The sequence below is a fragment of the Lissotriton vulgaris genome, chromosome 7, assembly GCF_964263255.1.
Source record: "Lissotriton vulgaris chromosome 7, aLisVul1.2, whole genome shotgun sequence".
In the NCBI taxonomy this organism is placed as follows: domain Eukaryota; kingdom Metazoa; phylum Chordata; class Amphibia; order Caudata; family Salamandridae; genus Lissotriton; species Lissotriton vulgaris.
The window spans coordinates 1,085,720,163-1,085,744,655 of NC_141695.1; the positions used below are offsets into that span (position 1 = coordinate 1,085,720,163).

Below are 24,493 nucleotides of genomic sequence, written 5' to 3' on the forward strand. Positions count from 1 at the left end.
CTGAATTAAGCAGACCACTCTTACCCAGTCCAAAGATCAGGGCTTGATCCATCACCGTTTTTTAGCTCACTGCACCATCCCAGCTCAGAACTTGGCTATATGCAAATTAGTCTGACCCTGGCACAGTGCATCATGGGAACAGGGCAGACAAAACTACCAAGCCAATTCTTATACTGGGAAGGAAACAAGCTTCCAGGGACCGGTTTCTGGCATTTCAGCCGTCTTCGGCCCGGCTTGCTTGAATCCTGATTCAAGGTTGGTTTAGGTATCAACGCAATGGAAGCCTCTGTCATGCATTAACTGGCTCTCTTCTTTGTCGCATAGGCGATGAAGATCATTTTGATAATAGGGAGGAGCTGTGGAAGAAAACGTTTTCACATTAGATAAACATGTCTGGGCCCTGGGCTTTAGAATGTTATAGTTGGTTGATGGCTGCCAACATGTCGGCCTCTGAGATGGGTTTTTCGAATTCTGTGGCCGAGTCCACAACTAGTTGAGGTAGGGTGACTCATACCAGCAACGCCTCTCAGCGCTCTGTGAATGTCTGGTATGCTGCATATAGAGACAGGTGGAAAGAATGTAAGGCTTGGAGCTTGCTCGCCATGGTGGTGTGTGTGTGGAGCCCTAGTCTCCCTGTGGAAGCGGGAGCGAAACCAGTGAGGATATCATTAGCTTTATCTAGCTGTAGTGTTGGTAACTAACCCTGTACTGCGAAAGACCTTCCACCAAAGCTTCTTGGAGGGTAAATGTTTGTTTTTGTTCAAGGGCCAACAATTCTGAGGACAACTGGCATCTGGTCAGATCACGCATGCGTTTAAGTCTGACCTTCTCCTGAATAAAGTACACACTAATAACTGCTTGCAAGTCATCACATATGAATGCGGGTCAGAACACGAGGGCGAAGCAGTAATGCAGAAAAAAGAGGAACAGGGATATAAAATATTTGCCTAAGATCAGACAGTTTGGTTAAGCAGGAAGGCTGAGCTTAGTCCCATGTTTTCTGAGTTCACAACGTACAAATCAGCCATCAAAAAGATATTTATTGGTCTTTTTTTCTTTTTCTTTTTTTTACATCAGATGTTAAAGATTTGCTTTTAACTCTTTCGGCATGAGGGTAGAACGAAGGTGTAAGGCAGCCGCCAGATGAAAGTTCTGCTTGTTTTGAGCTCAAGGTTCCAGGAGGACCATGACCTGAGTCGGAACAAGGCATTTAGCTTAAGCTTAGCTTGAGCTTCCACTGGCTCACGAACCCCTAGTGCTATACCAGTGCAAGTTAACAAGAACAAGCCCTTTGTCAGTGTGTACGATGAACTTCTTGTATAATCAGCTCAGTAGTCCAGCAACATCTTTCTCAGGGACTCACAGGAGACACAGCAACTAAAAATTAAAAGCAATGCTCTGCACCCGCTTGATCACACTGAATATGAAGCAACAAATCAGATGAACCAAGAAATGTACTGCTGCTTATTCCTGGCAGAAAGAAAGACAAGGTTGAAAGACTGATTTCGACTAACCCTTGATCTGAGAAATGCGAGAGAAAAGAAAAGTCCAAGATGTTGCTTGTTTAAGATTTTTCTGAAACAGGCTATATTTGCTCTGTAGGTCTTAAGGATGTCAATTTCTTCCAACGGGCTTCCCTAGGAACCCCCGGGACATTCAGATGGTCTCCACCACCTGCTGGGCTTGGATTAGATTGCGTAGACTGCTGGGTTTGGATCTGTTATATTCCCCAGCTTTACCTCTGCCCAACTCCTCCCTGTTTCCTGTTACTGGCGAAACTTTGGTAATGCGCACACTGGAGAAATTCAATATTAGCACCACTGGCGACTTTTTCCCAGATGGACACGTCTTCTCTTTGTCGGAGGAGGCCAGATTTAGTGATCGGTCCTTCATGGACACTTTCATACTTACCCGGTTGCGTTCGGCATTGCGGGCTACGTATTCCTCCTTCCCATTGGCGCCTTCGGAGCTCCCTCCCCTCTCCTTATTGATTCAAAGCCCGAATAACGCACATTTGATTTCTAAACTGTATAAACAGTGTGGCGCGCTCAAACCGATGCTTGACTACAGGCTCCGTGCTGCTTGGGAGGGTGACCTGGGTGGGCCCATCTCTGATGATCAATGGTCTTTCTGCTGCAGGTAGCAGTCCTATTGACTATAGGGCTGTCTCCTAGGGCAATGGATATGTGCTGTGGTATCCAGCTCGTAGTTTCAATAAATCAAATTGTACTCCATGTTCACCACGTGATTTCATTTGTTTATGCCATTTCTTTTCTTCTTTTTAAATGTTCAAATCACATTTAGTTTTAAACTAAATGTGATTTGAACATTTAAAAAGAAGAAAAGCAATTGAATAAACAAATGAAATCACGGGGGAACATTGAGTACAATTTGATTTATTGAAACTACGAGCTGGATACCACAGCACATATCCAGTGCCCTAGGAGACAGCCCTATAGTCGATAGGACTGCTACCTACAAGTTTTATATGTCCACACTCCAGGCGGGGAGTGATTCCTAGGAGCACAGGCACAAGATTAAACTACGGGGCATAGAGAGGCAGTGCACGACCAAAACCCTAAGCCTTTCTGCTGCAGGGCCACATCTGACATTTCTCTAAACAGCCGTCACAAGCTGCTTCATTTCAAATTCCTTCAACGGGGGTATTTCACCCCGGCCCATGCATACCGGATTGACAATTCTAGGCCTCACCATTGCCGCAAATGTCTTACCCCATTCGCGGACTTTGCACACTTAACCTGGTGGACATGACCTAAAATACACGACTATTGGCTTGATATTCACTCCACCTTAGGAGACGTATTATCCATACCGCTTTCTCCTTTACCTGAATCACACTTTTGGGGTTTGTACTAAATTTTCCTAAGAAGGTACGCCGACTGGCGGGCTTGGGCTTCCTTTTGGCTAAACGTGAGATTGCACTGCTATGGGGTAGTAAACGAGCCCCTTCTCTCCGCGCCTGGTTAAATAGTATGTTGTTTTGTAGCGTTGATAGCGAGGAATATAGCCCTTTACTTCCTACTTCCTCCCGACCTATCGACATTTGGGGCCCATACAGAGATTACATATCCCGGTGCCAGCTAACAAGTGAATCTCCGACACAATCCGGCATAACCCCCTCAGGAATAGGATAGTCTTATTCTGTCTCATATAATGATTAGGATAATTGTGTATGGAGTACATTTAATTGTCTTTTCGATTTTTTTAGTTTGTCTTTGTTTCTGGATGTTTAGGTCAGCTTTTCCATATGATCATTTCACGTTGTACATTTATTATTATTGTTGGTGCAAAGGTATCACGTCTCCTCCTCAATGAGGTTTATTGGCTAATTTATAATTTTGTATAATTGCGTTGTTCTCCTTTATCCGAAAACCTTAATTTTGTCATGGTATGTACACACATTGCAGTCTCATGATTATTTGATTATTTGTTTTTATTTCCTTCTTTTTCACCTTTATGGAAAAGGGAAAAATAAAGATTTAAGGATTTCAATTTCCATATTTCTATCGGTAAGAAACATCATGCATTCCTGGGTTTCTTGGTGAAACATCCTTATTTCCAGTCAATGGCCTTCATGTTCGCCTGAAACCAATTCTGCCCCCTGGCCTTCATGTTCGCCTGAAACCAATTCTGCCCCCTTTTTACTATATGCATGTCTAGTTCGTAACCCATCAACGGACAATGGATATCCATGACTACTACTTCTTGGATGGTTGGCTCTACAAAGCAAATGCATACCAGAAGGTTCTTGAAGGCCTTGAGGTAACTACCAAAGACCTCCAGTATTAACTACAGCAAACTAACCACTGTGCAGGTGATATGCTGGCCCTGTATAAACTACCTAGTCCCCTATTGCTACCAGGTGAAGAATGGTGAAACATTTAGTTTTCCATGAGCAAATTACTTTTCATTTGATAGTGACTGTAGGTAGCTGACTTTTTATGTTGTAGTGCCATTGTATGCACACCCCATGCAAAAGTCCAGACAAGCCTTATTTGTTTACAGGGCTTACTTTAATAATCCCAAGTGCTCTATTTGTGGTACTGTGTTTGAGCAGCTTCGGCTGATCATAGAGGAGTGTTAAGCATTTGTTGCACAAACAGAGTCAATAAATGAGACAGTCAAGAAGAAATCCAAAACCAATTTAGAAAAATAACACCACTTTTTATATAATTTTAGACACCAAGATCATAAGTACTTTCAGACTTATGGATTTAAAGAGAAAACGGTGAAATAGTCAAATGTTTATTGAGGTATGATCCTCTAACACAGTAATGGTAACCTATGGGAGCAAAGACATATACGGCAAACATACACTTTTATTCGAAATTCGGGGTGCCCTTTGGGACGTAAGGTGCTAGGGGACCAAGGTCAAAAGAACCACCAGCAGTTTTAGTTTAGCTGCCCTGGCATTTCAGGATGCAGAAGTGCTGATCAGGTTGGTAACCTCTAGTTCTACACCATTGAAAGCAATGGCCGCCTGAAGACACAGGCTGCAAGTTGGGGGACTTGCGGACAAGTCCGGAAGAACCCAAAGGAGAGCCCGGCTTGTGAGGGTCTTTAGAGCCCAGGTTGTAGGGCCCGGGTGCAGAAGTATTTGGCCAGCTGGCCACTTGCGTTGGAGGCCCTCATGGGTCTCTGTTAGACCTGTAGAGGAGAGGACAACAAGACAGCAAGGCCACTTTCGCTGTTAGCCTCATCGATCATGAAGTCCCTCGTCATGCAGGTCATTTTGGCAGCAGTGGTGTCCGGGCTGGACACTAACAAGCCTTGGTTGCTGCAAGTGCTCCGGTACCCAAAGTATTGGTGCAGGGGGACCCCCTGGAGGGTGTATCATCTCGAAACTTGACGGAGAGACGGAGCTAATCTCCTGGATTCACGAAAACCTCCTCCTGGTGTGATGCTCCCTCGGTGGGCCTGATGGCCAGCTTAACAATGCACTGGACAAGTGTCTGTGCCTGCAGATGCAGGGGGATGGCTCCTCCACCTTAAAGGAGATGCTATGGTTGGCAACGTGCTGGACAGTCCTCTAAGTGCTGGGGAGGATGCACAGCTTTTGAATGAGTCAGAGGTAGGTTTTTTGCAATTGTAGAGCTCCCAGCAGTCAGGTGGGGTTTGGTGCCAAGTTCAGGGTTAGTCCTCAGTTCTTGCGGGAATTGTTCTTCTTTGTCCGTTTTCTTTCCGAGGTAGACAAATCCGTCACTCTGGTGTCATGCGGACCCCTACATACTGAATTTGGGGGCTTTTATGGGAGTATATGGTAGTAGCTAATGGGCTACCTACCACTAGGGTGACTACACCCCCTATATAACCACTTTCTGTGTGGAGTGGGCATAACCCTGTCCCAGAATTCTCCATTTTCAGAAAATCGAAGATGGTGAAACCCTTCTAGGTGAAACCACCTTAGGGGTGTGACTAGCCTGTAAGTGAAACAAGCCTCCTGAATATCTAATTTCCCACATGCCCTTGCGCCTGCCAGATGGGCCTCAGGGCAGTGGGTGGTGTTCACAAGGTCTGGGGGAGAAGCCGTGGTCATGTATCAAAGGTGGCAAAAGCTTTGAAGCCTCTGGCCTTGATATGCTAAATTCACTAGCCATCTTGCTAGAGCAGGTGTAATAACATTCCTCCAGACAGGCATTGTTCCTGGCCACTGAGAGCGCAGGCACTCACCTGCAGGGGGTCAGACGGTAGTCTGTGGTGGCAGGATGAACAATAAGTCAGCCAGCACACTAAGAGACTAGTAGGGATACAGGGGGCACCTTTAAGGTGCCCTCTGGGTGCATGTCTTCTTAAATCTGGTACTGGCATAAAAATTATTCAGTATAATTAAGATTAGAAGTTTGCTACCTAACTTCAGTATTTTCAGTAAAGCTATTATGTTGCTGGATAACGTGCAATTACCAGTGCATATATTTCAAATGGCTTCCTGGTCATTTGCAATGTCTAGCAATGGAACTGGACATCACATGGCCATATCTGCTCATGCAGGTGTGCCCTCACATGTAATATAATTCACCCTGCCTTAGGGCTCTACGGCCTGCTGTAGCTGTGACTTGCATATAGTACATACAGGGTACTTGAGCATTTCACACAGGGAGTGTGTAATGCTGTGTTTTCGGAAGGGCTTGCGCCATTTCACACATCCTGCAATGGCAGTCTGCGTGTCGATCCCTTAAGGTGGTATAATACATGCTGCAGCCCTAAGTTACCCTATTTAGCACCTATGTGCTGGGTACCAGGGTACCATTCACCTGGGACTTACTGGGGTTCTTAAGTCCAATTGGGTTGCAATTTAGCATTGTCTTGTTTTAGGGAAAGAGCACTGGCAGCGGGGCTTGGCAACCAGGGTCTCCGTGCACTACCAATCAACAACATCAGTACCAGTGGGGGTGACAATGTCAATAGGTGGCACATTCCTACAGTGACTTACACATAGGACGTATGATGGCGCTGAATGCAGTCAGACTGGTCCTCAAATCCTTCCTCTACTGCATGACAACAGACTATGTGCTTCTTCAGAGAGATGACACAACTATCATATACCACCTCACATTTTGAGGAGGAACGAGACCCTCTTGAGTAAGTGTCAGACAGTCTTGTAATCTTTGCAGAATGTAAAAACTTTCCATCTATGCAACCTGAACCCGACTTTGGTGGCAATGCCCTTTTAATCGGCTACATCAGTATTTTCTTTATCCTGCCTCCCCCCCCCCCCCCCCCCCCCCCCCCCGCCGCCTTCTTGGTTTCTGAAGGTCTTCTTCAAGTGGAGTGTACAAAAGGAGGTTGTTTTTGAATGTACTACCATTGCAATTGCCTGAACTGTCGTCAGCCATTTGATTAGCCTCACAGAAGGTTTCCATGTCAATTGTATCTTCTGTCTTCGAGTAGCAATAACAATCACCTCACAGCATCCTGCCATTCCAATTTTGGGGGAATAACCCCTGAGTAGCTGCAGTACAGTGATTGAAATACTCCACAAGCCTAACTTTTTCTTGAGATCAGCAGCCATATCTTACTGTATGTCACTGTTTAGGTGGAAGACCTTTTGCTTATGGTGTTACAGTAACATGAAAGATCCAAGAACATGCCAGCAATAAACTGTATAGCCTTATCTTTTCTTACTATGTCTGATTTACAATTGGCCTCCAAGTCTCTTTTAATAACTACTACATCATACAGCAAACCTTCTCGGATACACTTTTTCACCTTTCCAGCCAAGATTTTTTTACTTAGTCAAAGTTTATTCTGCAGTGAGAATACCTTCTCACCATTGGAATTTATGTACTCCCTTCCAAAATAAATAAACTCTCCTTGTGCATAAGGCAAACTTTCAACAGCTTTGTTGAAAAGTTGCCTTCATTCTGGCCTTAAGGCAATATCGGACTCTGTATGCCATTAAAACCATTGATTAGATTGTAAAACATTAAGTGCCTTTCTCAGTAGACCACTTCAGTTAGCTCCACCCATTTCCCCGGTCAGTGCTGCCAATGCCAGTACAAGCACAACTACTAACCATCACACTCTTACAGGTGTGGCCATTCCAGGCCACCCAAAGCTACACGAATAGTCTGGGCAGCCATTATTTTTTAATGTATACAGAATAACTCTTATTGTGCTCACCTCAAAATTAGTCAACCAGTGCCACCATGTGGTGGACTGTCATAAGTGTTGATGTTGAGAATTAAGTGCTGGTATCAAGTAGCATCAAACACAGACTAAACATAAGCAGTGATACAGAAATATCTAATAATGGTTCACCCTGTGGAGTATCTGGTAATATAATGTCAGTGTAGTGAGCTGGTCCTAGAATTAACTTAATAAAAGTAATCTATTCTGAAGATAATCGCTGCAAGTTTGAGTAAGTGCAGAATTAGATGGGGAGATTAAGCATTCAGCTTTATCATCATTCTGTACTCGAAAACAATCTTGACTGTAAAGTTTAGAATTATAATATGTCATGATGAATTCTAACAAGAAGGATTACAGAAGGTAACCCATTAACCTAGTCGACACATGGGTAGATCAAATGTAGCAATCAACAGTGTCTCAACAGGTAATACTTTAGTAGGCAATTTGGTAAAGTAAAAACCCTCAAATACAATTGAAAGGTAAGAAAGGGAGACAACAAAGATTAGTATGAAATGTATAGAACGGTCTATATTTAGGAAAATAAAGACAGCAATAGTTATATCGGCACTATTTCCATTGTATGTGGGTTTAACCCAAACATTTGTGTGCATATTTGTGTTTTTGCAAGGAGTGAACAGCGCAAGTGAAGCACAAAAAATGACTTGAGATTGGTTACAAAACAGTATATTGATAGTACAGAAAATATTCCACTAATTTTAAGGAACCATAAAAACGCCCAAGGATGCGCTGAATGGTCAACGGCGTTTCAACCTGTAAATAATAGGTCATCATCAGGAACGGGTTACAAGGAGTTCGGTCAGTGCAGTAATGGGAACAAGTCCACAAGAGGTAGGAAATAACTTCTCTGACGAGAGTAAATCGGTCAAGGTATCGAAGGCGTGCCTTCACGTCTGAGTGCAATGATGGGGAACCACGTATGATCCAAGAAGAGTCGGAGTATGATGATACTTGACTCATCGACTTGTCCGGTTCCAGACTAACGCTGGATTCCTTTACCCAGGCTTTACTGTTGTGGACATTGTTTCCGTAGCCCTGACTGCTTACATACCCATGCTGGACATTCTCCCCCATCTGCAGCCTTGTTTATTCAAGGTTCCACTCTCCAGAGGCTGCCCTTTCTGACTTACAGGTTGAATCGCTGTCGACCATTCAGCGTATTCTTGGGTGTTTTTATGGTTCCTTATATCAGTGGAATATTTTTTGTACTGCCACTATTCTTCCAATCACATTTTTTGCGCTGTTTTCCGATGATGAATTCTAAAGCACATTCCAATCTGAATTCCTTAAACACAACCGGTACAGGATCAGAATGCTACAAAACCATATTTTGTATGTTATTTCCTAAAACTGCACTATGGAACTGACGTTATGCAAACAATAGAGCTGGGCAGACTTACAGTTGGAAATGGCTATTTCTGCAGGGTCACCCCCACTTTTTTTGCCTTTCTCCTCCCATTTTTGCTGAATTCGTTTTTGTTGGCTTCAGGAATCTGTGCACTTTCAGTGCTAACCAGTTCTTGTGCTCTTTACCTAAATGTGGTAGCATTGGCTTATCCACAATTGGCATATTTAATGTACTTATAAGTCTCTAGTAAAGTGCACTACATGTGCCAGGGTCTGTAAATTAAACGCTACTAGTGGGCCTGCAGCACTGATTGTGCCACCCACTTTAGTAGCACTTTAAACATTTCTCGGAGCTTGTGTGTGTAGCTTTTAAACTGTGATGTCTATCTGGCAAGTTAAACTATTTGCAGGGCCCAAACCTTCCTTATTATTACATAAAGGTCACCCGTAAGGTAGGCCATGGGCAGGGTGCAGTGTATTTAAAAAGTAGGACATGTACTTTTAAGTTTTACATGTGCCGATAGTGAAATACTCTTACATTTGTTTTTCACTACTGCAAGTCCTATTTCTCCCATAGGATAGCATTGGGACTGCCTTATTTCATTTTAATAAGTGTAGTTCCAATTGGGAAAACATAAGGTAAATCAATTTTGTTGTTTCTGGACTCACAATTTAAAAACACTACTTAAAGTGAAGTTGGTTTTAAATTGCAGTTCTGAAAATGCCACTTTTAGAGAGTTGGAATTTTCTTACTTAAAACCTTTGGTGCCTTCTGCCTGTCTCTAGAATACATTACTTGGGTGTGTAAAAGCTGGCTTCCTGCATTCCCTCTAAACAGCCACACACAAAGGACAGGTAGGTGTGACTGAGTAGCCATCTGCATGTTGATGGGTCATCTTGAGCAGAATGGGAGGAGCTGGCACTTTGCACCTGAAAGGGCTGTGTACGTCTTCCCAGGTTCAGTCCAAGGTGATGTTCCTCATTGGAGACTCTCTCACCAGACTCGGAAACTGAGACCAGGAGTCAAGCCGTGGCAGAGCAAATCAATAAACATCATAGCAAGTCGAGGAAAGAAATGGCTTCTGTGAAGGACCAAACCCAGTGGTTCGATAACGACTCATCACCTCGATGTCCATTGCATTGTGACTCTTGATGCATCCTTAACTCTGCGCAGCTAGGATCCGACGCATCACCTACAGCTCTACAATCAGTAGCGGCTCATCACTTCCTTTGCTTCACACATCGTCCTCGACGCATCTAAGGTACTGTTCAGTGGACTTGCTTGGCTCCTGTATCCAGCTCGTGCTCCATTGCAGTCGGCCTGACCATTTGGTTTTTCCCTAGCCAAGTGCAACCAGATTGGCCCAGTTGACGCTATCTGCTCCTAAGCACTAACAAGTCATACCTTGACTTCAATTTACTGTGTTTTTATTTTGTCTGGTGTGGCGTCCTTTTGTGCTATGTGTTTTGTGCACAAACACTTTGCACATTGCCCCTTATTTAAGCCTGACTGCTCTATGCCAGCTACCAGACTTACCCTAACTTGGATTGTTGTTCCTGTTGGTATAGGGTGTATACCTCTGCCAACCAGAAACACAATTTCTAACACTTGCATTATAGAGTATATTTTCTAGTAGAAGAAATACCTCACATTTACAAATATAGCTAAACTGTCAAGAAGGCCATGGTTTGGAAGTGTTACAAAATGTTGAGAAAGTGACAAACACCTGGGCCATAGAAACTACCATGTTCCTGACCTTCCTTAGAGTAAAGATCACAACAGGATCTGAAATGATGAGTACCGGGAAACACTACAAGGCCAATATCGGAGACACTTTTTTTTTTTTTTTTTTACACTTTTTCATGTCCTTTTTGTGAACTCTGAAAGAGCAGTGTATATTGTATCCACTGTTACTGGGATCTCCATACAGCACTACAGTTTAACACTTTCTTGCAGAGTTACAGGTGTATGCATAAGCCGGTGAAGCACACGCCATGACTCAGTAGCCAGTGTTCCGAGAATTGGGGTAGTAAGTATAATGGCCTGGTTAAAACAAACACACAAACTTGTACAATCTTAATTTGTGAAAATGTAACCCATAAATGAGAAAGGTGTACAAATAATGGATAAACGATCTACCATCTAAGCCCGTAATGTGTAGTCAACTGCACTCCCCATTAAAATAGGTTGTGAACATCTATCATACTTATTTATTATTTCTTATCTGGTGTTCACAGCCAATTTAAAAAGCGGCATGTTTAGACCATTTTAACCTGAACGGCCGACATGTTTCAGTGCCCTAGAATTTTGCGGCAATTTAATCAGTGCACGGTGACACATCTCAACCTCAATAGTATGGAGAACTGGGTAGCTGCCAGGTGGACGCCTACCAGCAACTCACCAGAGAGAGGACTGGCCCTCACACAGCCTAATGCGGCAAGAAACAACTGGTCCGCCGGGACCAGGCGTCGAATTTCACTGCTCGAATCCTACATCGAATCCTTAATAATATGCACAACTGTGAATCTGCCTTGCCGGCACTGCCAGTCCGCTGCCCTGGGTGGTTCTGGGCACTCGCTTGGGGATGAGAAAGGGAGGGGCGTGTCCATGTCCGAGTCCAGCAGGGAGTCCAGTTGGTCCGTGGGAGTAGGTGGGTCGTTTGTGTGAGCTGCTGGGGTGCTGTTGGTGTGGCAGTGGTGGGTTTAAGGGTGTCAGAGTGCATAAGAACTTGCAGGAGTCACATGTCGACGCTGCCTCCATGTTGTGTGATGGATGCGCTGTGGCAGCAGTGTGGCAAGCAGTGGTCGGGGTTGAGTGCACGGTGGAGCTGGGCAGGGCAGAGATGTGTAGGGGAGGACCAGGGTTCCTAGCCGTGGATGCTGACCATGCAATGACTGGCTTGCCTTTGGCATGCCCGAGATGGCATCTATTAAGTAGGTCTTTGGGGAGGGTTGGAGAGTGCAGTGGCAGTGTTCAGGAGTGAAGGGGGGCGTGGGAGCAGGTGAGGAGTGCTGATGTCATGGAAAAGTGTTAAAACGAATGGTAAGGCTAAGGAGATCTGGCAAAAAAACGAAGGTCACAATCCAGCAGAGAAGCACACATGGACTGAAAACTGAGTAAGACACTAAGCAAAGGTTGTAGAATAAAGAGATGACACCCAGAGTGAAAAAAGTGGGCCAGGGCGGCACGAAGCAAAATCTCACAATAAATGTATGGCACACAAGCAGAGTGTAAAAACGTGCAATTAAAAGGCATAAATCAAGAGGTCACAGATGAATGAAACAAAACCAAGAGAGAGATGGAGATTGTGAGAAAAAATCAATCGAGAGAACAGTGAGGTGGGAGTCTTAAGATGCTCAAGTGGGGTTCAAAAGCACATTATCTGGTGGCAGGACCAGACACAGGTAAACCCTAGGGTGGACTAGGAGGTACCCTGTGAGGGAGACATTTAATTATATTGAGGTCTCCCTCACAAATTTTCCCTTTTATTGTTTTTCCTAACCCTTCCCTTCCGGTTTAGAAATCTCTTCACCTTTTAGATCTGAAGAAAGCTCTAATGCACTTCACTGACAAAACAAGAGGTCAGATAAACCAAATAGCTCCTTGTGAAACTTCCATCCAAAACAGCCTAGAGCCTGGCGTATGAATTTAAAGAGAATAGCTATGATGGACAACTAGTATTAAAAGTAAGTAACTTTTCTCTTTTTTTAATAGACCCGGGAGAAACCTATATTCCCACAATCCCAATTAAATACAGAAATCAGACGTCTGGTTTACTTCTTGTTAATAAACTGTATATTTAGTTAAACACATTTACATAAATACATTTTGATAATGCAACTTGTTTTTTTGCAGGCTAAAGTGAATAACTCCAGCCTGATTGGATTAGGGTACACTCAGACTCTTAAGCCAGGTGAGTATGGTGGTGTGGAATCAGCTGAGTGAGACTGGGGTTCCAAGTCAAAAAACCTTACTATCCTTTTTATGACACATTGAGAGCCCACCGTGAACGTAAATCTCTTTCTGTTCTACCTGCCACCCCACCTTCATGTTTACATTTGCTGTCATGATTTGGTTTTATTATGTTATAATTTTGTTTACCATGTGAGAAACATCTACATGTTTTCTATGTATTAGGTCTGTACATTATATTTGGCAGAAGGTATTTGAAGTAAAATGCATTATTTAATCATCGGAACTGTATTTTGTCCTTGAAATGTCTGTGCCCTGGAACAGACATTGCACTGTTGGATTCTCTATGCACCAGCAATAGAATACCATAGCAATTTACTATATGTGGGCAGTGTAATGAGAAGTGATTCAAATGTGTTATGACCATACAACCTCCTTTCCCTAGTTTCCCCCCATACTCGTTAAGCAATCCTCACATCCCGTTGATTGAGAGAGCAGTTACACATACAGTTTACGTCTCGTGAAGGAAAGCTGGTAAATACAGCTCAGGTTTTACATGTAGCCTTATTCGAATATAACACAAACAAACTACTTTTGTGAAGACTTTTCACATCTGTTTACAGATAAACCTGTGATTTGTCCCTTTATGGTATTTAAAAAAAATAAGAGATGTAGTATTTAACAGACCCAAGGGGAAGGGCTGACCCGAATAAGCAAATCATCTCGGTCTGAGATTAATTTAGAACTTCTCATTAGAACAAAATCCAGATGAACACGTTTTACTTAATCTGCAGGTGAGAAGGCGGTTAGAACCTTCTAACAAAGTATATAACCATATCTCATATTCTATAACCATTACTTTTAGATTTTAAAATAACTTCTTTGCCTTACACCAGTTCTGTAACTTTTAAATGGGTTTTATGAAACGTGTCTAAAAGACCTTTTGAGCTGTTTTACATGAATCCTTATCTCAAACCACTTGTCAATCTAGGCAACATATTGGTTGGTAGTTTTATAAAGATAAGAATAATCAATCCTAATATTTGAGGAGCGCACTACTTACCTGTGAGGGTCTCAAGGTGTGGGGTGGGTGCATCGCTCAAAAACCCAGGTCTTGAGGAGTCTTCTGAAGGTCAGCAGGTCTTGGGTCTGACGTAGGTGGGTGGGGAGGGTGTTCCAGGTCTTGGCAGCGAGGTGGGAGAACGATCTGCCGCCGGAGGTCGCTCTTCGAATGCGGGGGGGACTGTGGAGAGGTCAGTGGAGCGGAGCTGGCGGATGGGGGTGTAGAAGCGAAGTAGTCTGCTGAGGTAAGCTGGTCCGGTGTTGTGGAGTGCCTTGTGTGCGTGGGTGAGGAGCTTGAAGGTTATCCTCTTGTTGACGGGGAGCCAGTAAAGGTCTCTCAGGTGGGGTGTCATGTGGCTGCGGCGAGGGATGTCGAGGATCAGGGGTGCAGTTCTTGATGCGTTGCAGCCGTCTCAGGAATTTGGCCGAGGCTACTGCGTAGAGGGCGTTTCCGTAGTCAAGTCTGCTGCTGACGAGGGCCTGGGTGACCGTTCTTCTCATTTTGGTGGGGATCCCCTTGTAGAACCTGCGAAGCATGCGGAGGGTGTTGAAGCATGAGGAAGAGACAGCGTTGACATGCTTAGTCATGGAGAGGGTGGAGTCGAGGATGACCCCTAGGTTGCGTGCGTGGTCTGTGGGTGTTGGGGCTGTTCCCAGTGCGGTCTGCCACCGGGGTCATCCCAGACCGAGGGGGTAGGATCCAAGGATGAGGACCTCCGTCTTGTCAGATTTCAGCTCCAGTCGGCTGTTCCTCATCCATACGGCGACAGCCTTCATTCCTTCGTGGAGGTTGGTTTTGGTGGTGTGGGGGTCTTTGTTGAGGGAGCAGATCAGCTGGTTGTCGTCTGCATAGGAGATGATGTTGAGGTTGTGCAGTCGGGCTATGTGGGTGAGTGGTGCCATGTAGATGTTGAACAGCGTTGAGTTTAGGGATGAGCCCTGGGGTATGCCGCAGATCTTGTTGGCTTCGGAGCGGAAGGGGGGGAGGCAGACTCTGTATTCTGCCGGCGAGGAAGGAGGTGGTCCAGTCCAAGGCCTTCTCTTGGATCCCGGCGTCTTGGAGACGTGTTCGTAGTGTGCGGTGGCAGACCATGTCGAAGGCGGCTGACCGGTCCGGAAGGATGAGGGCCGCTGTTTCTCGGTTGTCTAGCAGGGTCCTGATGTCATCGGTGGCGGCGATGAGGGCAGTTTCGGTGCTGTGGTTGCTGCAGAACCCGGACTGGAAAGGGTCCAAGATGCCTTTCTCATCGAGGTAGCGGGTCAGTTGTTTGTTAACGGTCTTCTCGATGAACTTTGGCGGGAGCAGAGAGATGGGCCAGAAATTCTTGAGGTCCTTGGGGTCTGCCTTAGGTTTCTTGAGTAACGCGTTCATCTTTGCATGCTTCCAGCTCTCCGGGAAGGTTGCTCTCTCAAATGAGATGTTGATGACTTTTCGGAGATGGGGTGCGATGGTTGAGCTTGCTTTGTTGAAGATGTGGTGTGGGCATGGGTCTGACGGAGATCCGGAGTGGATGGTGTTCATGGTCTTGATGGTGTTGTCGTTGGTGATGTTGGTCCAGGCGAGCAGGCGGTTGGTGCGGATAGTGGTGGTGGGGGCGGAGGTCTCGGTGGTTGTCGGGGCAGGCGTGGCGTTGAAGTTGTCGTGGATGTCTGCGATCTTGCGATGGATGAAGGTGGCCAGCGAGTCGCACAGGTTTTGTGAAGGTGGCACGTCGTTGGAGCTGGGGTTGGAGAGTTCCTTCACGATGTTGAAGAGCTCTTTGCTGTTGTGTGCATTGTTGTCTAGGTGGTCTTTGAAGGAGGTCCTTTTGGCAGATCAGATGAGGTGATGGTGTCTGCGGGTGGCGCTCTTGGGGGCTGCGTAGCAGTATAGTGTTTGTTCACAGAGCCAGTTCTTCTCTAGTTTTCGGCAAGTTCGCTTGGAGGTATGGAGGTCTTCAGTGAACCAGCTGGCTTTCTTTCTGGTGTGACTGTTGGAGCGTCTCTTGAATAACATATCATAACCTAGGAGAATATACCACTTACCTTGTATTGGGAGACAAAAGAGCTAGTTTTAATTTTTTCGCCACAATATGATTATCTATCATAACATAAAGATGCACAAATAACACTATTAACATTCTTTATCTTCAAAAGACAAAATTATCCAGGCCATTTGCATCTGTAACACACATCTGTTAAACATTTTATTAGAGATAAACATTGCTAAACTCAGATCTGCCATGAAGACTTGCTTGTTTACGCGAGTCATCATACAAGGTCCTGGACAACTGGATGTTCAGTGCTACATAAATACTAACACTATCATTAACTATGTATTAAGATTTGCACCCCGACTTCCAAAATGCACTAATAAATGAAATCGTTTCTACCTGTCATCCAGTGTTTCTTCAGGAGAATCTTCATTATATGCTCTTTTATTTTGAAAAAGAGAAACTATTATTAAAAAATATATATATTTTATAACTGGCTGAATACCTTGGACGAACACATTCTCAAGACCAGGAGAGGGTGAAAGATCCCTTTGGGAGAATATAAAAAGTCCTTCAGCCTATTCCTCGTTAGTTGATATAGCTACCAAAACCAAGTTTACTGTTCGTTCCATTTGCAGTCCGTGGACACAGGAATTACATTACCGGAACTTTAAACAGTATTCCCACCTCTACTGCATTCCTCTAAATTCTACCACCAAACAAGCTTCAGTTCCTCTAATCATTCCATGCTGTGTGCCTGTGACTCAGGGTATTTTGGGTCACAGAGACCTTTGGAAGCAGTATTTTCTCCTGAGCTTCTTGGAGCACCTCACCATGTCCATTAAGCTTCTGCAATCACACCCAGTAATGAAGTCATTGCGGAATTTCCTGAGCTCCAGAACTCCGCATTAGTTTTAGATCCTCAAGTCACACTCCTGAGCTCGGTTTCTTGTTTCCTGCCAGACATTTGCTCTTTGATGCTTAATAGTGTCCGCCTAACGAAGAAGCCATGTTCTAGATCATAAAGTTTTCTCTTATCCTTTGTTTGATCCTGGGTGTTTTCGTACTGCTGTGTTCATTTGTATGCTTTCAGGAAATTAGACTTGGGCATGTTTTGACTTGTTTCTTGGGTTCTTAAATTTCACCATCAATTGGTTTCATTTTCTCAATCTACCTTGATGGTCAGTGATTGGAGACAGTCCTGCAGATCCATGCTGCTCCTTAAATTGTTTTAGCTAGTTACATTTTAGATCATTCAAGGGGTCAAATAATACGTGGGTTTGCCACAGTATTCTACCTTTATTACTCTGGAGTAGTTAAATGTTGTTCATGATGTTTCAGTTTTGCACAGATTTGTAGGAGTGGATGTGGTACTATTTCTTTGCAGTTTATTTTAGAGTATTTGGATCTCTTTTCTGAGACAAGGGCAACGTATACTGTGTGCGCTTTGCAATGTCATGTATTTTATCCTCAGCCTGTTTTTTCCTCCTTACCCTTTACTTTTCCAGGAATAGTCAGGTAGAATAGGACAGTCTTGGCTTGATTTGCTCTTTTCTGACTATCAGTCAACCTCCCTCCCACCCATCTGTCCCTCCATCTTGCCTTTGTCCTTGCTCTATTTCAAAGCCTTGTTCTTCTCAAACGTCTGACTAACCTCACCCAATTCCGCTTCCTGCTCCAAGTAAAATAGTAACTTTTGTATGACCTCCTGACACAAAAATGATCCATTTTGCTCTCCTTAAACTCTGTATCATTGGATAGTTTCGTTGAACTTTGGGAACTGCTTACTCCTTTTGTTTACATTTTTGGCCCGTTTGGTCTCTTAGGGCGCAAGCTTCATTTGATGTGGCTATGAAACTTGTACTTCTGCAAGACATGACGTTATCCTGGGTTTGGTGTGTCTTGTTAGACAAAACATAATTTTACTTTGAGGTTGTGCTTTTGAACTTAGCTACGTGAGAAACGAGAAATATATTTTTTAAGTCTTGTTTAGCACAAACCTAAATAGGAAACCATTAAATACTGCACTTGGAATATGGCGTATGTGAACAATTCAGTTTTGTGGTGTCCCTATAGTAGGTGGGTAGTAATGAGGCAGTTGATTTCTCTCTATAGTGTGTACCCCAAGGGTAAAAGCTCTTTAAATTTATTTTTCTATGGCAGATGGCGAGTCTCTTAAGAGATGAGTTCGTTTTCAAGTCCTTTGTGATTTGGACTTGAGAATGAGTGTGTACGATCTATTGCGGGATGTGAAAAATGTTGTCTCCCGCTCTTTCAATGTATTCACTTTGTGATTTCAAGTTTGCTCATGGCATTGCTTTGTGTACTGTGTTTGACTCCTGAGGTGTTGTTTTTTTCTGTCAGGAAAGGAGGTGTGTGTTCAAAGAAGGGTGTGGAACTCAAGAATCTAAGATTTATGCTACAGAGTACTGCGAGCAATGCCTAAACGCTTATATGCCATAGACGGAAGAGATCATGTGATCAAATACTTTTAAGACCTTGATTATTTGGCTAAATGAGCTGCCACATGGAAGGCCAATCCAGGCCTTTAGAAACTCCAGATAGCTCATAAATGATCAATCTGACTCTCCATGCTGATGAGATGAGCAGCAAGATGCACATGGTTAGGGGGCACATCTACCCATTATCTGCTTGGTCCCACTAAAGTTCGTTCTTCCCTATTTATAAATGGCACACATTCATGATTAACGTCTTAAGTAATGCTGAGCAGCAGTACAGGAGAAAGCCAAAGGTCTGATTACAAAAAAAAATACATTGCCTTTCAATTCATTAATTTAACAATGCAAAAAAGGTTTTCCGGTATGGAGTCCACTTTTGTGTATTTTAACCTTGGCATAGCATTCCAACCAACATTTTTCATTTTGCTGATTTATGCATTAGTTAATAATGATGAAAAAGGGAAAAGGTATAGCAGCGTCCCCTCTGTATGCTGATGACATCTGATGTTCTTGTGATGCAGTGTTACATTCTTATTTCTTTCCTCTTGTCCCACAGGTATCAAATTGACACTATCGGCTTTGCTGGATGGGAAGAACGTGAACGCTGGTGGCCACAAGCTTGGTTTAGGACTTGAATTTGAGCCATAGAATTGGGAACTGCACAATCATTTACAAATATTTGACAGCATAGCTACCTTCAAAACCTAGTGTACCTTTCAGTGTTTGTCTGGGATGCTAATGTTGCTTTTTCATCCTCGAGAAAAGGATGATATTTCGGAGGTGAAAAAACAAACCGGAAATCACTTGCGTTTGCAGATCACTGAGGTCCTTATCGGGTATATGCTCCAATCATGCTTTCAAGGTCAAGGTGTACGTCGCACTTTTTGTTTTTTTTTACATAGTTCTATTTATAACAGAAAGAAAAACACGGGACGAATCATGACTTTTCGAAAAAGTTTACCAGTCTTAAAGTAAAAGATAATGAATTTTAAGGTAAAAGGTAATAATCTCATATGAAATTCTCAAAGTTTACCCATGACAGAGCATACAGTCCATTGCAGAGCATGCAGACTTTGTATGTGAAAGGGAGTTTTTAGTAATGTGTTTCATAACTGTGTCTTGTTTATTACCTTTTGACATTACACACCCTCTTTATATTTGCTCACCCTGTATGTGGAGAACGCTTGGTACGAGTCAATGTCCTATTTTGTGTTGTGGTTGCCTTTCATTGGAAAAGCTTATTAGACAAAGCGATATGTGGGGAACAGTTATTGTTACTGTTTCTGCACAGTGGTGTTGCTTAAAAACCCTAAATGAGACCTTTCTTCTAGTCTTGCGTTTTGTTTTTTAGCAGTGTGATGGGTACATTAGAGTCTTCCATTCTGTTGGCATAGAAAACCCAATATGCTGTATTTGAAACCACTAAAAATAAACCTTGAATAAAACACTAATATAAAATCTGTTTGCTCTTTATGGTTAATTCGTATGCTTCAATACAGTTACCCACCGAAGCCTCCTTTGAGTTTGAAATCAGCATTGTAATCATTGACCGACCTATGAGCACTGCCGAGGCAGATTTTGATAGCACGGTAGAGGGGATATTCAGCGACGGCAAACATGCAATAGCTACGCGTTTTGCCAAGAATTATAATTATGCTCAGCAACTTCAGGGCTGAAGTGGATTCATTATGTCATAGCAGAAGGAGGCTAATTCGATTTCTTGGGTAACCCTAATAGATAAAGGGGAAATAAGCACTGAAATATTTTGTTACGTCAATTTGTCTAGTCTAAAAGTGGAGCTAAATTAAGACGCAGCAGTATGCAACACTGGGATGAAGTTTATATTTTAAAGAGTGCACTGCAAGGTGCACTTGAAAATTGAGGAAACCTGTAGGTCACAAAATAGCTGACTATATGAACCAGTGTTTTTGTTCACCAGAAGGTACACGAACTGTAGATTCTACTCCATTTGACAATAAGGAGCTTGGCCAAATTTTGCAACATTTTGATATTGATAAATTAATAGAACAATTGAGTATTAAATTATTCCAGGGAGATTATTGCAGCATATTCCCTAAACCTTCCCTGGGACTAGGGAATGGCAGAGGTTATTTTGTTAGCTGGTAACAGGCACTCAACGTATTAATGGTGCAATCATGTAACCATTACCATAGCTGAATAGATTTTACGTTATTTTGGTCTGGAATTCCTCAGAAAAGTACTCATTACGTTCAGCACACTCCTTTCCCTAAGGAAATGAAACGCGGTATTATCCACCTTGGGCTGTTAACTAATAATTGTTAATTATTGAATAGCTCTGAATCTATGCATGATCCTGGATCAGTTGTTTAAGGAGAAGTTCTTTTTAAAATTATATTAAACAACGGCCTAACCAAAGGCAGTCATTTCTGTACATCTCAAATTCCAGTTATAGTTGCCAAAATAACAGTATGCTTACAAAATGCAGCGGATCTGAAACACTGTTGCTAAGACTTTATTTTGGCGGGGTAAAATACAATAAATGAGGACAGATCAGCAACAGCCTTATTGAATTTCCACGGCCCCTTTTAGACAAGCAGCTGGCAAATTAGGCAAAACAAATAACGAAATCCGTCACTTCCTGGTAGGAATGAGGTTTAAAAAAAAAAAAAATTAAATTTATGGCGAACTAGGATTACAAATTATGACATTTTAACGTTGGATCTTCATTAATATTCATGCCACCGAATAGAATGACTTGTACATACATTGTACCAGGAGACCGGTATCCTATGAATTAGGCGGGAATTAAGTGGATAAGTAAAATGATTAATCTAACAAGTTGCAAAGTGAAGGCTGATCCATTTGTATGGTAGTTCTGAAGAGTTACAACAATAGTGCTTCGCATAGTTATGCAGCAGTCTCCAAGTGACTGGTCTCAATTTTGAAAGACTGACATTTCTTATGTGATCAGTAATGCCTGCCTCACCGCTTGTGGAATGACCTGCACACTTTAAAAGAATGCATCAGGTGGCCTTCTCATAACATATAGTGATAAAGTATAATATCCATCTGTGTGTGTGTAGGTTAGAGGTAATCAGGCATCCAGGTAGGTCCATTGTTAACATACAGTTATTGGGATTTCATAATCTTAGATATTTTCAGAGTAGTATCTACACATGTATAGTATTTATCCTTTTATTAGGTATATCATGCTTTCAGATAATCTCCCCTACATCCCAAGGCCAACGAGGTTCATATTAATCATTACCTTTTAGGTATTGAAAAAGAGGAAAAGAAAGAGAAACTCAACATAACACAACATTCCCCTCTAACTCCCCAACACGTCCTCCTCCCCATAGGTATCAAGCAGCCCCTATTGGGCAGTTTTAAGATTCATCAGGAGTTTTGATGGAACTATTCCGACCCGTCAGTCACTTCTTGAGATGCTCTTCTGCCATCAAGTGAAGCACCCTGGGGTTACCCAGACATAGCAGTTCCCTTGGTAAGTAACCCAGCACAGGGCTCCACTCAATCACATACGCCTTATCTTCAGAGGTGCTATCTTTTCCCATGCCAGAGGTTCCCTCCTCCTGTGAATCCAGTACTGCCAAAGTATCGGATTTTCACCTCCCCAGGACCACCAAGAGCGCTGCACTTATCGCCATACCTATTTGTTTGTCTTCGGGTGTCCCCAGTGATCTTTCCCCTTTACCTTTTGCCCCCAGAAGTATTACTCCCGGTTCCCTGGAAATTCGCACTTGATAGATTTGTTCATTTGCCCCAACACAATCTTCCAATAGTTTGACAGTTCACTGCAACCTTACACGATATGGGGTAGGGTCCCTGCTTTGGTGAACCTACCCAGCAGGTCTCTTAGTCCCCTCCCTTTCATACCTCTTGGGCAGGGTTAGTTACCAATATAACACAATCTAACAGAATGGTTTTTATTTTTGTACATCGCATAGTTTTATGTGTGCCTATGTGCTATCTGTTCCCATTCCTTGTCTATATATATCTGACCAGCTCCTTTTCCCGTCGTTTCTGGGCTACCGTTTTTTCTACCTGGTGGCTATCCTCCTCTCCGAATGCAGTACCCAGTGATATTCCTGATAGTAATGGAACCTCTTGATCCCTAATGCCATCTACCCTTTTTAGGTTTTTGAATGTTAATTATCCCTTCATGGAAGAGAAAACCCACCATTATGCATAACTTCTCTAATTAGGATGCGATTTCTCCCCTTGCTGTTCCTGTGGTGAAATCAGTATATTGGCATGAACAGAAACTGGAATGGCTTTTCCCCCCCCTGTCACTAACTTATCCCACACAGCTAACGTGGCCCTAGTTATTGATGAGGAGTATAAATCCTAACTTCTGTGCTTTTTCATATAGCTATCAAACATCAGTGTTTTTTTCCTGATTCTTTACTTCCCCAGTCCATGAGAAATCTAAACTGAGCTGCTTGATATTAATATATTCAGTGCTGACCTGCTAGTCCTCCTTTCTCTATTGTAATATATTGTGGTGTGTTCTATTGTATCTTTCCTCCCTTCCAATATGAAATAATTTAACCAGGATTGGAATTGCTTTATTTAGCTTTGTGTGATAGAAGGGGTATTGTTTGAAAGGGGTAGAGCAATTTAGGGAGCATGGTCATTTTTACAATGGCTATACATCCTATACATGAAAAAATGCCCTGGTTCCAATTCTTTCGTCTGGTTTGGAGTTCTGCCAACATTGGGAAGTAGTTAAGCTTTACTACTTGGGAGGTTGATGAGGCTATTGAAATAGCCTAGTATTTCACCACTCCTTTCAGCTTAAAGTCTCTGTTTGCTTCAACCATGTCTTTCTTGATTCGTAATGTTCTCATAGAAGTTCTGGCAGTGATGACTGCAACACTCCGAGTGAAATCCTGACATTTGTCTGCAAACATTTAGATTTGCCAATTAGTATACTAACCACCCTCACTTTCTCGGTGTACTAGACATGGGATCCAAACACCTCTGTTATCATTGCAAAAAGTAGCTGCGATGGGAAGATCCAGGTTTCATGCCCCTTGTGATTTTGAAGTCAGTTTTTTTGTATTATTTGTCACAGCCAAACAGTCAAAATCTCATGGTAATAGTGGACTTACAGTACCATGTAGAATAATAACCACACCAGTACATTGTCTCCAATACAGTGCAAACTGGTCGCCCCATCATCGGTCCTTCTTATTTCCATTCAATCATGGGACAAATTCAGCAGAAGTCTTAGCAGTGTTGTCTTATCACCTTCATATCCATGAGGGGATCTGCAACATCTAGAACATACTTAATTGTTGATTTCTTCATCTTCGATTCCAATAACATATGCCTGCAAGGGCACCAAGAAGTATTTCAGCTAGAGGCCGTAAAGTTGTATCAAAAAAGTTCTACCATTTCTCCACACAACATCAACTCCTTATAGCGATGCAACCTTTTGCCATGCCCAACCCACCAAATGTTATTTCAACTTTGCTCCTTCCCAGCAGACTTGCAATTGCTGATAATTTCCTGTTGTGCTTGTGTGCCTCTTTCACGTACCCCAGAAAGGCCACCATCGCAGAAATATTTAGCTATTCTTTAATAAATGTCCCAGTTGTCTCTATCACTTCTGTCTGAAACCGGGCCTCTCTTGGGAATCCACAGATCTGGTGCATCTACTGTAGTGTGCGTTACATGTCATGCCATATTTAACCATAGAAATAGGAGTGTAGAAGTCACAAGGGGGGAGGGAGCACTGTCACACTGTCTCTCATCCCAGCACAGTTCACCCCATTGCATCCTGGTAAATGCAGTATGCCAACTTTCAAAGTTGCTGTAGTCTTTCACTAAAGTTGGTGCAGGTAGTTCTGTTATCTCTAGACATGTGTTTCTGGGTTTAGCCCTTCATCAGTAGAGAGCAAAAGTAGTAAGGAGCAGAGAAAAGTTATCAGGGGTTGCTAAAATTGTGTCCGAGCCTTCACAGGTCAGAGTACCTCTCCACAGGCACACAGGTGCATCCCAGGAGAGCTAGTCAGCTCGTTGGCTCATGGGAATCTTTAAACACAAGGGGGGAGGTAGCACACTGC

At 43.1% G+C, this 24,493-nt stretch overlaps 1 protein-coding gene across 1 annotated transcript in view; it reads left to right on the top strand.

The window, feature by feature from the left end:
- LOC147702960 (non-selective voltage-gated ion channel VDAC1) overlaps window positions 1–19,884 on the top strand; it is a 152,048-nt gene extending 132,164 nt beyond the window's left edge. Inside the window, exons 8-9 of the mRNA XM_086931532.1 lie at window positions 12,872–12,929; window positions 18,979–19,884. Coding sequence (XP_086787658.1) covers window positions 12,872–12,929; window positions 18,979–19,070 — 150 coding nt within the window. The 3' untranslated portion in view covers window positions 19,071–19,884. The remainder of the gene's footprint in view (window positions 1–12,871; window positions 12,930–18,978) is intronic.
- The last annotated feature ends 4,609 nt before the right edge of the window (window positions 19,885–24,493 follow it).